This window comes from Rhinichthys klamathensis, unplaced genomic scaffold (assembly GCF_029890125.1).
Source record: "Rhinichthys klamathensis goyatoka isolate OS25496 unplaced genomic scaffold, OSU_Roscu_1.1 h1tg000639l_1, whole genome shotgun sequence".
Classification (NCBI taxonomy): domain Eukaryota; kingdom Metazoa; phylum Chordata; class Actinopteri; order Cypriniformes; family Leuciscidae; genus Rhinichthys; species Rhinichthys klamathensis.
Window position 1 is genome coordinate 930,900 of NW_026607085.1, and position 14,723 is coordinate 945,622.

Below are 14,723 nucleotides of genomic sequence, written 5' to 3' on the forward strand. Positions count from 1 at the left end.
AAAGAATTGTCCTCCTACCTTATTTCCTTCCTGAGTTAATCTATGTCAAATAAGAAAGATATGCAAAATCATAATAAAAAGAATATTTATTTATTTATAAGCAAAAATTTGAAAAGTGTTCTATCAAACGATACCTACCTTTTGACTCTCCTTGTTATAGTTTGAGTTATGAGTCTTTACTTTTATGTGTGTCTCTCAGACAAAGCAACTCTAAAAATGGCTTTTAGGGCTTATGGGGTTAAAATACTCCGTCATTTTTGGTCATACAGACGTAAGAAATATGAAAAAATAAACTGTTGAATGTCTTCTTTTTTATGTGTCCACTTACAATCGAAACAAAACACTGCTTTTGTAAAATAAAGAAAATAAACAGGGTGTGCCTTCTGGTTCTCCGTCTCCGTGAACTTCTTTTTTGGAGCACGTCTCTAAACTTAAACAATACTCAGCGAATACTATTCTCCCAGGCATGAGCTATATATCGTTATAATCATGTAAATGTGTACTTTTAAATGGTCTAATTCATAAAAAAAACAAATATTCTCTGTTTATGTAATCTATATGAAAAGAGAGAGATGTCAGTCGTTCTCATATCAGCTCATTGTAGCTCATTATCTTTTAATTTTATCACGCCCACGGAGAGCGCGCGCTATTCAAACACAAATGATCTGAGGCGATCCATGCAAACGTGTCAACGCCCCAACATCACCTCGATAAAACACAACAAGTTTAATCAGATTACAGTAGGCTACTTTACGTCGTCTTGCGAGGCTGTAAGGAATAATCCTGGGATACATCAGAAGTGCTGGTATAAATTCATTTTGAGGAGCAATGGATCAAGCTGATGTAGTAAGTTTTTTATTATTAAGTGCTTTGTTGTAATCGCAATATGGAATAGCCTATGTAAACCGCAAAAAGACTGTTAAAATATGAATCGCTTTCTGTGTGTGAATGAATGAACAGCTTTTACCAAACTATATTGCTAAACTGAGATGAGTAAAAATCTACTGAAATATGTTTAAATAAAATGTCTTTGTATAAGCAACTTAAACAGCAAATTAACATTTATATGCCCTATATATCATAAAAACAACACGATCTCATGAAAGTGCGTATCTATAGCATGAATTTAATTTCTCATACCATCCTACGCCAAAAATAGTTTTTGCGTGCAAATGATACGCACTGTAAACCCCTTGGATAGGATTAGGTGTGTGGAGTGTGTGTATTACACGCACATAAAGTGCGTAACATATGCATGCAAAAACTATTTTTGGTACGAGAAATTAAATTCGTGCTATAGATACACACTTTCATGAGAAATGCCTATGTTACAGACGAAATATGAAAGACAACATTTCGTTAACCAGTTTTTGTTATAAACTTTTTATTGTAAAATAGACTACTGCCACATCAAATAAGCTTTTGTTTTTATAGTTATTAGTGTTTGTTCCAATGTAGGCTTTATTCAAATGAATGAATCCTTGAAATACGTATGATTGCAAATGAAGGCAAATGATTACATGCAATGCAAGTCATTCTCATTAGTGCAAGACATACAAATAAGGCATATAAGGTGTTTTTTTACGTCGTTAAACATTAACCATTTTTGACAGTATTGTTATGATGAGACAGCGTGGATAACGTGCACAATTGTGTTATGATTCAAAATCTTTATTGTTCATCAGATGAAACAAAATCATTTCATTTTCACATGTCTAAGCCAAGGTGGTGAGAAAGGCAAGATTGCATATTAAAATATTGCATAAAAAAGCAATATTCGAATAGTAACTTCAGCATTCGAATAGTATTGATTTTTTTTTTTATATTCGAATTATATTCGAATTTCGGAATTCGTTCCAACAGCCCTAACCAAGATATATATATATATATATATTAGGGGTGTAACGGTTCACAAAATTCACGGTTTGACACGATTTCGATACAGCAAAAAAAAAGAAATACCAGAGAAATTTCCTTGATTTAATTTTTTTACTTATATTATTATTAAAACTAACATCATAAAGTATGATATTTTTTTACTTTGAGCAATGATGGAGCTATACTTGACTTTTCTTAGAAGCATAAAACAAAGCAGCTCCTTGGACAAAATGAAATGTAATATTGTAGTAGTTATAAACACAGGTTTATTTTAGTTCAGATTAACATTTGAGGGCAGCAATTGTATTCATAATGTCAAAATAAAACCGACGTAATGTTACTTGAAAGCATTATAGATAGCCTACTATTCCTGCCAAACTTCCATGGTTACAGTTAGTAGTGTTACTACAGTAAATCCATGGCGAATGTTGCTGATCTGTGGACACTGGATAGTTCATTCATGGCACAATGTTTCTTCCTGGTTTCCACGTCAGCGCTGTTTGATCCTGTTGTATCGTAGATACCAAGAATAAACTCAGAAACAACGGAAACTTCAGGATGGTCTCGATTTATTAGGACTCATCTCTGTAGCCGGCAATACACACACAAGCACACACACTGCGTGTTCTTCTCTGCTTTTAACAGCGCTCCAATCCACAAACACAGTGCCACCGCCCCCTACTGGACAAACCCAATACCAGCCTTAACATACATTTCCCCTCCACTTTTACTGCCGTACCATGAGTGTAGCAGTAGGCCTGTAGCGGCGCACGCTTCGACGTCATATTTTTTTGTCGACGCTTCTTTATTTATTTATGTATTTATTTTTTTGCACCGTTCCCGGCGGTACAGCTCGCCACACACACGTGGGAGACCGAAACATTGCAGAATCGAGGACGAAACAGCAACCTCTTCACAGAATTCACAACAAAGCCATGCAAAAGTCCCAACAAAAGAAAAAGTCCTAAAAAAACCCAGCTCGCACTAAATCATCGAAGGAATGGGAATACTTCAAATTTAGTCCCAAACGTAAAGGTGTCGCTATTTGCGCTCTTTGTCAAATGGAGTTGACATCCCAAGTCTCCCGCATGGTGATAGCGGCTCCCTGATGACCGCAAATTCCAAACCAAACCGTGTAGCGAGGGAGAGAGCGAGAGACCTTGCGCGTGTGTGTGCAAATGTGCGTGTGTGCCTTATGAAGCGCATGTAAACCCCACCCCCGTCAACAAAACCGAAAAATCAGTCCGGATGTTTTTTATGAGCACTGAAAACATTAAAATGAGCACCACATCCAAGTGTGATAGGGCTCATTTGAGTAGCCTACCAAACATTTTACAGTGTAGATACTCTGTAAGAACCAGATCAAAATTGTTGTGCATTGAATGTGCACTCCTGCAATTTCCATGTTACAAAAAAGAATCGTTCAATTAGTCGTTAGATTAGTCAACTAATCGATAAAATAATCGACAGACTAATCGTTTAATTAATAATCGTTTACCCCAGCCCTATGTAGCAGGTGTAATGATATGACGCAGTGCCTGAAAATAGTCCCCAGCTCGGCAACTTCCAACGTGACCGGGACTAAGTGCCTGCACCTGCTGCACTCATGGTACGGCAGTAAAGTTTCTTGATTACTACGCAGGAATGAGAGTATAGTTCCTAGCCATATCAGCCTAGAATATCGCAACTTTACATTTTCCGTCGGTCTTAGTGCACGATGTAACTACAGAAGAGTCAAGTTTTAAATAGGAAAAATATCGAAACTCTTTGGTCATTTTTTTTTTTGAGAAATGCTAATGGTCTTGTCCACTTCAATGATGTATGCTAAGCTATGCTAAAAGTGGTACCGCCAGAACCGGAGATCGGCTGAATGGATTCAAAAACGGTAAAACTCAACAGTTTAACTCTGGGGGAGTTGTAAAATAAGCCTATTTCCAAAAAAAGTGGAGTATCCCTTTAACTCAGAGGCAATCCTTCCCCAAGACAAAATCTTCTTGTACAATGTTACAGTGTTTTTTTTTTTTTTTTATCACACAATTCATTCAATTCTAATGTTCTTTTTGATGACACTATTTTTTTTATGTCACAAAGTCTTTAAGATATGATGGTGGTTTCCACTTTCTTACTGAACGTTTTAGACATCCAGAGGATGCACTCTCAGGCTCATTAGTTTGAGTCAATTCAGGCATTCTTTGAGCACTGGGTGATACTTGCAATTGATTTCTTTGACATCCAGATTTCAAACTCTCAGGCTCCCAGTTATCTAAAGATTCAAGTGTTGTCGACGTACTAAGTGATTCAGGCATTTGAATATCAGCATCCATTGACACAACATCAGACTCATAAGGTTCACCCAAGGCCGCTTGAAAGTCTTTAGTCAGTATCTCTTTTTGTTGTCGAATGAATAATTGATCCACATAACGTTGCACTATTTGGGCACTTCCTATTGCTACTTTATAGGATACAGGTCCTGTGATTTCCTGAATTACTCCCTGCACCCATTTTGGTTCATACCTAAAGTTCCTAGTGTACACTGTATCTCCTACTTCAAAATAGCGAGATTTTGCATGTTTGTCATGTTGCTCTTTTTGAACTTGTTGTTTCAATTCAATTTTGCTGGTGAAGTCAGGGTGCATTTTGTCTAGAGTACATCGCAATTTCCTCCCCATCATCATTTCTGCAGGTGACAACCCCGTTGTCGACTGGGGTATAATACGATAACTAAGTATGGCTCTATGCAACTTGGTCTCCATAGTGTTCCCAGAACCTTTTTTCATGAGGTCCTTAAAAGTTTGGACTGCCCGCTCAGCAAGACCATTAGATGATGGATGATACGGGGCAGCAGTAACATGCGTTATGCCATTTCGAGAAAAAAATTCTTTGCTCACTTCACTTACAAAACACTAAGCGTTATCAGACACCATCATTTCAGGAATGCCATGGGTACTGAAACTCTTTCTAAGGCACTCAAGAGTATTCGCTGTTGTTGCTGAGTTTACTGGATATGCTTCAATCCACTTAGAATGGGCATCCACTAAGATTAAAAACATCTTCCCCAGGAATGGACCAGCATAGTCCTCAGGGATGGGCAACGTCGGTCCTGGAGGGCCACTGTCCTACAGAGTTTAGCTCCAACCCTGAAAAAATCACCTGCCTGTAACTTTCTAGTAATCCTGAAGACCTCGATTAGCTTGTTCAGGTGTGTTTGATTAGGGTTGAAGCTAAACTCTGTAGGACAATGGCCCTCCAGGACTGAAGTTGTCCATCCCTGGTCCATATGTACTCTTCTCCATGGCTGTCGTGGCCACTCCCACGGATGAAGTGGTGCACCCACAGGGGCTTTTCTCTGTTCTTGACACACAGTACAATCTTTTACTCTGGCCTCGATGTCAGCATCTAAATTTGGCCACCACAGGTAACTCCTGGCCAGGCCTTTCATCCTTTACATAACTGGGTGAGATTGATGTAGCTGTTCCAGCAACCCCGAACGTCCTTGCTCTGGAATGATGTTGCGGGCTACCCACAGCACACACCCGTCTTGAACACTGAGCTCTTGTTGTCTCTGTTTATAAGGTGCAAATTCATTTGTATTACGGTGATCAGGCCAACCTTTAAGCACATACTCACGCACTCTAGAGAGGACAGGATCTCGAGTTGTCCAGTGCTTGATTTGCTCTGATGTCGTCAAAGGACTGACAACGCTGTCCAACATCAAGACATAATCCTCCTTCGATTCTTTCTCTGGAACAGGAAGACGACTGAGGGCATCGGCATTTCAATTGTCCTTGCCCGCTCTGTAAGAAATGACATACTCGTATGCCCCCAACATCACTGCCCATCTCATAATTCTTTGAGAGAACATCTGTGGCACAGTTTTCAGTTCATTCAGTAGACTTAGTAAAGGTTTATGGTCTGTACAGATCACAAATTTACGGCCATACAGATATTTATGGATTTTTTTTACCCCGAACACTACAGCTAAACCCTCCTTCTTCAGCTGTGAGTAGTTTTTTTTTTTTCTGCTACTGTAAGTGTTCGTGATACAAACCCAATGGGTCTCTCTGTTCCATCTGTCATACGATGTGCCAACACGGCTCCCACACCGTACGCTGAAGCATCACAAGAAGGCACTAATTCTTTTTTCTCATCATAGTGGATTAACACACGGTTAGACTGCAGTAACTCTTTGGATTTTTTAAAAGCTTCCTCTTGCCTAGCCGGCAATACACACACAAGCACACACACTGCGTGTTCTTCTCTGCTTTTAACAGCGCCACAACAAACCCACCCACAAACACAGTGCCACCGCCCCCTACTGGACAAACCCAATACCAGCCCAAACCCATACAACAGATCCGTTAATAACGGAGAAATGTGAATGTTTCTCAGTAGATCTTTATTGGATACTCCCGACTGCTCCCGCCGACCAGCTGCTCCCGACGAGCTGGATGGCGCCTTGTAAGGCTGACACCGCCGTCGGAGTACGAATGAGTGAGTGAATGGGTGAATGTGAGGCAAAATGTAAAGCGCTTTGGTGGTCATTGGGTCTGTGAAAGCGCTATATAAATGCAGTCCATTTACCATTTCTCAGTAGATCTTTACTGGATACTGTGTAGTAACAGACAGTGCTGCTTGATTAAGATCGGCTCGCACTGCATTGGTCCAAACTGATAAACGGTCCGTCAACCACACAATAACGAGTAGCTCAGTTTCGTTTTGCTTACATTACATTTGCCATTTGATGTTGGGCAATGTTGTGGTCATGCCAGCGTCTCTTACATTATGAGCGCGCTTGCCACGCGCGACGCGCCTACATTTGAAATAACGAAATTTTGGTCGGCAGGAAAAATGGTCCAAAAATGCGTACCGTATATATATATATAACTTCCAACTGACTTTCTCCCAGATTCTGGTTAACTTTTCTATGAAAATAGTGCAAGATGAAGCTATATATATATATATATATATATATATATATAAACTATCAGTAGTTTTATAAATGGTCAGCTTACTCTTCGGTATGTTTTCAACTGTGCAGTTTTTGGAATGTTTTTTTTTTAAGGTTAGGTTTCTAGGTTAGGTTGCCTTGTACTGTAATTTTGGGGAAATTACTTTCCTGAGAAAATGGCCTGAATCATACATGCCAAAACCCACAGTGTTAAGGTTTTATGAGAACATTTGTTACGAAGTTGTTGGGGTGTGTCTGAACTAATGTGAAGCTAAAAACTGTAGAATGACAGATATTTTATTTTCTCAATGTTTGTGCAAGATGGTGTTGTAAATGCAGATGCAAGGACTGTTTGTTCTGAACATGCTTTGGAACTTTTATAATTGTTTATTATTATGCCGTTATTCATTATAACACAATATATATAGTTGGATGGAAAGTCTATGCTGATCAAATGTTTTAATCATAATAAAAAGAGATTTGTTTTCATCTAGAAGGCCTCATCATGTTTTGATCTCTGACAGGGTTGCTTAACAATTATAAAAGGGCTGCTGTATATACTGTCTCGTAATACTTGGATATCCGGTGTACTGGTCTTTCCAGCGGTACTGAAACTGGCCAGAATGTCTTAGCAATTTTCAACTGAGTTTTGAATGCTGGTTGTAAAACTAGTGACTAATCTGGCAGGAGTGCAACAAAGTCAGTCATTTTTTCCCCACATATAAAGTTTTACGTATAATGAAATGAATAGTACTTTTGAAAAAAAAAACACCAGTCGTCTGCTTTATTTTATTTTATGTGGTCACCTCATGGCGGCCAACATCTTGAGATACTAATATGCTTTCACATTATGTCGGAATTACCGTAATTACAACTTGTTAACTCTGAATTTTCAGAGGTTTGGGTGAACCGCCTGAATATATTATGAGATGCTTAGCATGAATTTAAATTGCATTGACTCTCCTTCATCACACAATTCTGACTAAGGCCATGTTTACACGGAAACGATCTGAAGAGAAAACGCAAAAGTGGCGTTTCGTTTTCACTTTTTATTCTGCGTTTAGACGAGCGTTATGGGGGGGAAATCTGCGTGCATATGGAGACGCAAAAGTGTTAGAAATGCGATGTAGTATGCACTCCAGGCGGCTAGGTGGCAATGTGAAGCACTGCCACGCAACAACAACAAGTCCGTGCGCCTGCGTACAACCTTCCTTCTACTTCTCTCCCTAGTAGCGCGAAATTGAAAAGACTCTTGGACGTTTATCAGAGCTGCTAGGGCAACTTGAAGGTCCGACGTATGGAAATAATCCGAGATGTTGGTTGTTATTTTCCTGTACTGGCGCATGCCTGTGACGTAAATGCGTACGCGACGAGAGCCGCCATGAGCAGATTTGCGTTTTTACCCGTTTAGACGGAAACGCGACTGTGGAGCGTTTTTAAGATTTCCACTTTGGAGGGTGGTTTCACTTTTTTGCGTTTTTAAGTCCCAAAAACGCCGTCGCCGTGTAAACGAAAGGCAAATCCGATAAAATATTATTACGTTTTCACCCGGAATCGTTTTCGTGTGAACAGGGCCTAAATGTTACTGTGATTTCTGTTGTGTTCATGTTGCATTTTTTTTTTTTGTGCTGATTTTATAGACAGCGCTTTCCTTGCTACGCAGAAAACAAAAGCAGATGCAGATTTCTACACCGCACAGAGAGCAGCTGAGGCCAATAAGGTAAACAATTAAAACTGTACCCCATCATTAACCCTTGTGCTTCATTTAAAAAAAGTTACAGATAGCTCCATAGAGGACAAAAATGTCCATGTCAAAAAACTGTCATAAAAATTTGAAGCTTGGGAGCACAGACTTAAGTTTGGTATCATTTTAAAGACCCTTGGCAGATTATTGCTGAAGTAAAAAAAAATGAACAAGTCAATCCAAAAAAAAGTTATATAGGTTTAAGTTTATGAAAATGATTTATGAACATTATTTTATATAAAATATATATTTTATAAAAACAAGTTGAACTCAAAAACGGCTTAAATCAAAGCCATTAATATAAATAAGTTGTGTTCCAAATTTGAGGTTGATATCTCAAAAAATGTAGCCTGACTTCGTCATACTCATATTCTAGTCAGAATGTGAGTCTGATACTGCTCCATAGGGCTTTGATTATGAGGCGTGTCTTAACCGAACCAGGAAAAAACAAACAAATCTGCACTCAATTGGATAGACCTACAACCAATCAGAGCAACGCAGTAAGTGTTTTTTTTACGAGCTACGCAAATTGTCAACAGACCTCAACTGCATGCACACTGGAAGAAGTAGTAAAATAATGAGTGTTGCTTCTTTTACTTGGTCCTCCAGGAGTGCGACCAAAGGAGAAACCACAACGACCACAGGGTTTTCATTACGTCCCATCTTCTTAGCGGCCATCGGAGCCAGCTGATAAAATAAACTTTTGCCGAATCCAGTAGGAAGGACGGCAAACACATCTTTCCGATCGACAAATGCCTTGATTGCAGTTCTCTGTTCGTCTTTTAAAATGAATGCGCTGTCGATTTCTTTTACAACAGACGCAATAGCGGAATCTATTCATCTCAATTCTCCAGCTGCAGTCACCTTTGAGGGAAACCAGTTCAACCCAAGCGCTCTTTGATAACGTGATGATTACGTAACTGCAGATCATCTGTCCATCATCGTATAAAGCCCGCCCTGGCAATTTGATTGGCCCGACTAATTCTGAACCGATCATAATTACTCCTCAATGGATCGAGTCCAGACCGAACTTCCCGACCAAAAAAATGTTGTGGGCGGGGTTCGGGCTGGCATCCAGGCTGCAAAAAATAAGCTTTCAGTAAGATTTTGTTTGGGCGCAGTAACAGACTTTCCCCATTGGATGCCAGCAAAACTCCACTGGTGCACACAGTGATTGGATTTTAGATTTGCAGTTGAGGTTTTCCTCTCTCAATATTATAAAGACACACATGCACACACATACAGTATATATATATATTTTTTTTATAACACACATACCAACCCCACTCTGACATCCATACCAACACACCCACACAAATATCGCTGCATAATTTATCCAACCCCCCTTATTTATTCAATAATTTATCCTCTATAATATGCCGAAGCAGAAAACAGGAATAAAGCGAGAATTTGCTTTTATAGGCCAAACCTGGAAAAATGGCGCCATCTGATAAAAAATAGTACAAATTTAAATTTTGAAGCCTTGCCAACAGAATGAAAGCCTCTTCACAAAGATTGTATCATTTTATAGTTAAATGGCCCTGGAATAAAAAAAAATGCAGTTTTAATGGTTTTCAATGGGGCCATTTTTGTCCAAAAGGTGCTGAGAGAGAGTATTTTGTGTACCTAGTGCAAAAAAAATTTTTTTAAGGAAATGGTGAAATAGTAAAATTACAATAAAAATACACACCTGTGCCAAATTTTATGCAGTTAGCATTAACACAGGAAAAAGTGATAAAAAAAAACAAAAACAAAAACTGAAAAGGCCAAAAATGTCCCTAAGGAGGCACAAAGGTTAATGTGCTCGTTGATTTATGAAACATGTTATTCTCTTCTCATCTCATCTCTTCTCACAGCTCAAGCTGACCCCTGAATATCTCCAGCTGATGAAATTTAAGGCAATAGCAGCTAATAGTAAGATTTACTTTGGAAGTGAGATCCCTCACATGTTTATGGACTCAGGACCAGGAAGCTCCTCCTCCGCTGCTTCCAAAGCCATAGACGCCCTATCAGAGGGGATACTGGACTTGGAATGACGGGAGATGGGGTAGAACTCTGGGTTGTAGCACTGAGAATAAATTAACGGGTAATAAAAGACTAATAGCCTGTCTGTGTAGACTGCATTGGGACAATCTGCAGCTGAAACCACTTCAGTAAAGTAACACGGTGCTTTACCTGTATCTATACCCTGGTGACTTGATCACAAGCCAGTGGTGCTTGAACAGAGTATTATACTTTTCAATAGAACAGAATGTGGCTGTTTGAATTTGAATGTGACAATGTACGCACGAGATTTGTGCATGGTTTAAAATATATCGTTTATAAACTTAAACAGTCATTCAGATTTATGTTGTTGTTTTTTTACATTGAGGGATTGGTTTATGTACTTAATTGACATCTTTGCATTTAAATTAATTTTTTTGTTCTTTTACAACCCCCTCAGAATGAAACTGTTTTCAATTAGGATGTTCTAAAAAAATTGCCATTTGTTTTGCATTTTCTCTTAATCAGTAAATTTGCTCCATCAATGGGGAAAAAAATGGGGACATTTGGCTAAGTACTGAGAAAATCTTTTGAGAGAGGTAAGAATTTCTGGTGAGAAGATATTTGTGTAAACCAACAGCAGAGTAAGGTCATGTGATAAGTGTAGCATAAAGCATTTGTTGCTAAATATAGAAGTAGGCCTACCGCATCATATATATACAGTGAGGAAAATAAGTATTTGAACACCCTGCTATTTTGCAAGTTCTCCCACTTAGAAATCATGGAGGGGTCTGAAATTGTCATCGTAGGTGCATGTCCACTGTGAGAGACATAATCTTTTTTTAGATAATGATATAATGATTTAACTATGTATTTGTATGAGACAGCTGCAAATAAGTATTTGAACACCTGAGAAAATCAATGTTAATATTTGGTACAGTAGCCTTTGTTTGCAATTACAGAGGTCAAACGTTTCCTGTAGTTTTTCACCAGGTTTGCACACACTGCAGGAGGGATTTTGGCCCACTCCTCCACACAGATCTTCTCTAGATCAGTCAGGTTTCTGGGCTGTCACTGAGAAACACGGAGTTTGAGCTCCCTCCAAAGATTCTCTATTGGGTTTAGGTTTGGAGACTGGCTAGGCCACGCCAGAACCTTGATATGCTTCTTACGGAGCCACTCCTTGGTTATCCTGGCTGTGTGCTTCGGGTCATTGTCATGTTGGAAGACCCAGCCTCGACCCATCTTCAATGCTCTAACTGAGGGAAGGAGGTTGTTCCCCAAAATCTCGCAATACATGGCCCCGGTCATCCTCTCCTTAATACAGTGCAGTCGCCCTGTCCCATGTGCAGAAAAACACCCCCAAAGCATGATGCTACCACCCCCATGCTTCACAGTAGTGATGGTGTTCTTGGGATGGTACTCATCATTCTTCTTCCTCCAAACACGGCGAGTGGAATTGTGACCAAAAAGTTCTATTTTGGTCTCATCTGACCACATGACTTTCTCCCATGACTCCTCTGGATCATCCAAATGGTCATTGGCAAACTTAAGACGGGACTCGTGCTGGTTTAAGCAGGGGAACCTTCCGTGCCATGCATGATTTCAAACCATGAGGTCTTAGTGTGTTACCAACAGTAACCTTGGAAACGGTGGTCCCAGCTCTTTTCAGGTCATTGACCAGCTCCTCCCGTGTAGTTCTGGGCTGATTTCTCACCTTTCTTAGGATCATTGAGACCCCACGAGGTGAGATCTTGCATGGAGCCCCAGTCCGAGGGAGATTGACAGTCATGTTTAGCTTCTTCCATTTTCTAATGATTGCTCCAACAGTGGACCTTTTTTCACCAAGCTGCTTGGCAATTTCCCCGTAGCCCTTTCCAGCCTTGTGGAGGTGTACAATTTTGTCTCTAGTGTCTTTGGACAGCTCTTTGGTCTTGGCCATGTTAGTAGTTGGATTCTTACTGATTGTATGGGGTGGACAGGTGTCTTTATGCAGCTAACGACCTCAAACAGGTGCATCTAATTTAGGATAATAAATGGAGTGGAGGTGGACATTTTAAAGGCAGACTAACAGGTCTTTGAGGGTCAGAATTCTAGCTGATAGACAGGTGTTCAAGTACTTATTTGCAGCTGTATCATACAAATAACTAGTTAAAAAATCAATTTTTTTTAGATTATGTCTCTCACAGTGGACATGCACCTATGATGACAATTTCAGACCCCTCCATGATTTCTAAGTGGGAGAACTTGCAAAATAGCAGGGTGTTCAAATACTTAGTTTCCTCACTGTATATATATATATAAATTGTGTGCAGAGTTTTAGTATTTTGAATGCAGCAAGAAATTTTCTCTCTTAAGCAGTGTACAGTCCACTATATAACGATGTCCTCCTTTAAATTGGCAGGCGTTTTGTGCCTTCTCTAGCTCGCGTGCAGCACTGATAAGCCCAGAGCAGGACTGTGATCTCGTAAACCTTCCAGTTCTTCTGTCACTTTCACATTTCAGTGGTTTTGAGTGTTGATACAGAAATGAGTCCTCGTCTCAGTCTGGTCATTGACCTTGAAAAATGTAGCATGTCTGTGGGCTGTTTCTCACTCATGGAATGTTTATTCTACTTTCATTTCTTGGTTAGTTACATTTTGAATATGTTCCATAAACAATTTCCATTTCTCCTTAACTCAAGTTCATTACAAAATATACAAGGCATTTTTTTGTTCAATGTCTAAAATTGTTACATATGAAGATCATGTTCAGTATATCTCATTCTAGTACCAACTAATGGATCAACTCATCTGGATCAATTGCTTGCTTCCATTTGTAGTTAGAAGTCAGGTATGTTAACATACATTTCTGGAACTGGAAGAAAGTAAAAACTTTGCCACTGATATGCGTATAAATGTTCTTAAAAATAAACAGCATACCTCATATTTGTACATTTGAAATTGTATATTAATCTCATTAGTGTTATTGTCTTTGAAAGCTGGACAGCTTTAATTTAGTGAGAACTTTAGTGTGACTATTTGTTTCAGAACAGTTGTGTTTAGGCAGAGGCCTTTGTTTTAAACATGTTAGCAGATTGTGTAATACTTTGTTCAAAACCTCAGAGACTCATCAGAAATTTCCAAAGAGCTTAACTGTTCTTGTCTGTTTTTTGCTGGAACACTGAGTGTGTGTAGAATCACGGCCTCTTTTTAGTGTGCTCAAGTTCAGTTTCTTTATTTCATGTACATTAACAGTACTTAAAAGTTGGCTATGTATTGGGTGGGTAATTGTTTATACATTAAAGTTTTTTTTTTTCTTAAGTCTTTGTGTTCAGATTTTATTATATATTAAGATGACATCCTCAAAAACATGCTTTGGTACAGGTAGGTCAGTGTTACTTTTATATATTAACACTTTAATGACCTGATCTGATGAATGAAAGAGAGGAGGACAAAAGGCCTGCAGCATAATAGGCCCCAAAATATTAGTGGGGACCTTAGGCACATAACCCGGTCTTGGGTGAAGAAAGGCTTTCACCATGCCATGTGCAAATTCTAAACACGATGGAGAGAAATAACCCTGCAGTGAAATGCTCCTGTAGAAATTCTAGCACTGAACCAACAGGGCAGTTGACCGGGTCCAGTTGATGTTCTCTGCACCATGAAGTGAACAATCTCCATTTAAAAGCATACAATTTATTCATGGAGGGAGCTCTGGATTGAAGTATGGTCTCAATGTCCTCAGTAGAGAGACCAGATTTAATGAACTGGGCCCCCTCAGGGGCCAAGCCAACAGTTTCCTCAACTCTGGACGAGGGTGAAATATCGTGTCCCCTGCCTGGGACAGCAGGTCCCTCCCGATCGGAATCTCCAGAGGAGAGCCTTCGAGGAGGGACACCAGGTCCGAAAACCAAACTTGGGCCTACCAGAACGGGGCTATTAACAGCAGACGGGCCCTATCCCAGCGAACCCTCTCCAGAACTCCCAGGAACAGAGTGATTGTTTTTTTGTTTTTTGTTTGGCAGCATTGTTTACCTCTGGTTTCTTGTATCTTATTTTTGTAATTTACAATTCATGGCTACAATTTGTTTTAGATCAAAACCCTTGATGCTTCTAATTTCTGTATTATACAGTTACTATAGATGATGAAGATAGAGGTCATCCTGTGAGGCTTAAGACATGGAATGTC

The 14,723-nt window shown here is 39.4% G+C and overlaps 1 protein-coding gene across 2 annotated transcripts in view; it reads left to right on the top strand.

The window, feature by feature from the left end:
• erlin2 (ER lipid raft associated 2) overlaps positions 1-10,908 on the top strand; it is a 28,118-nt gene extending 17,210 nt beyond the window's left edge. For both annotated transcript variants that reach the window (XM_056241373.1, XM_056241374.1), the window contains exons 11-12: positions 8,467-8,546; positions 10,427-10,908. In XM_056241373.1, the coding sequence (XP_056097348.1) occupies positions 8,467-8,546; positions 10,427-10,606 (260 nt within the window). In that variant the 3' untranslated portion in view covers positions 10,607-10,908. The remainder of the gene's footprint in view (positions 1-8,466; positions 8,547-10,426) is intronic.
• Positions 10,909-14,723: the final 3,815 nt, after the last annotated feature.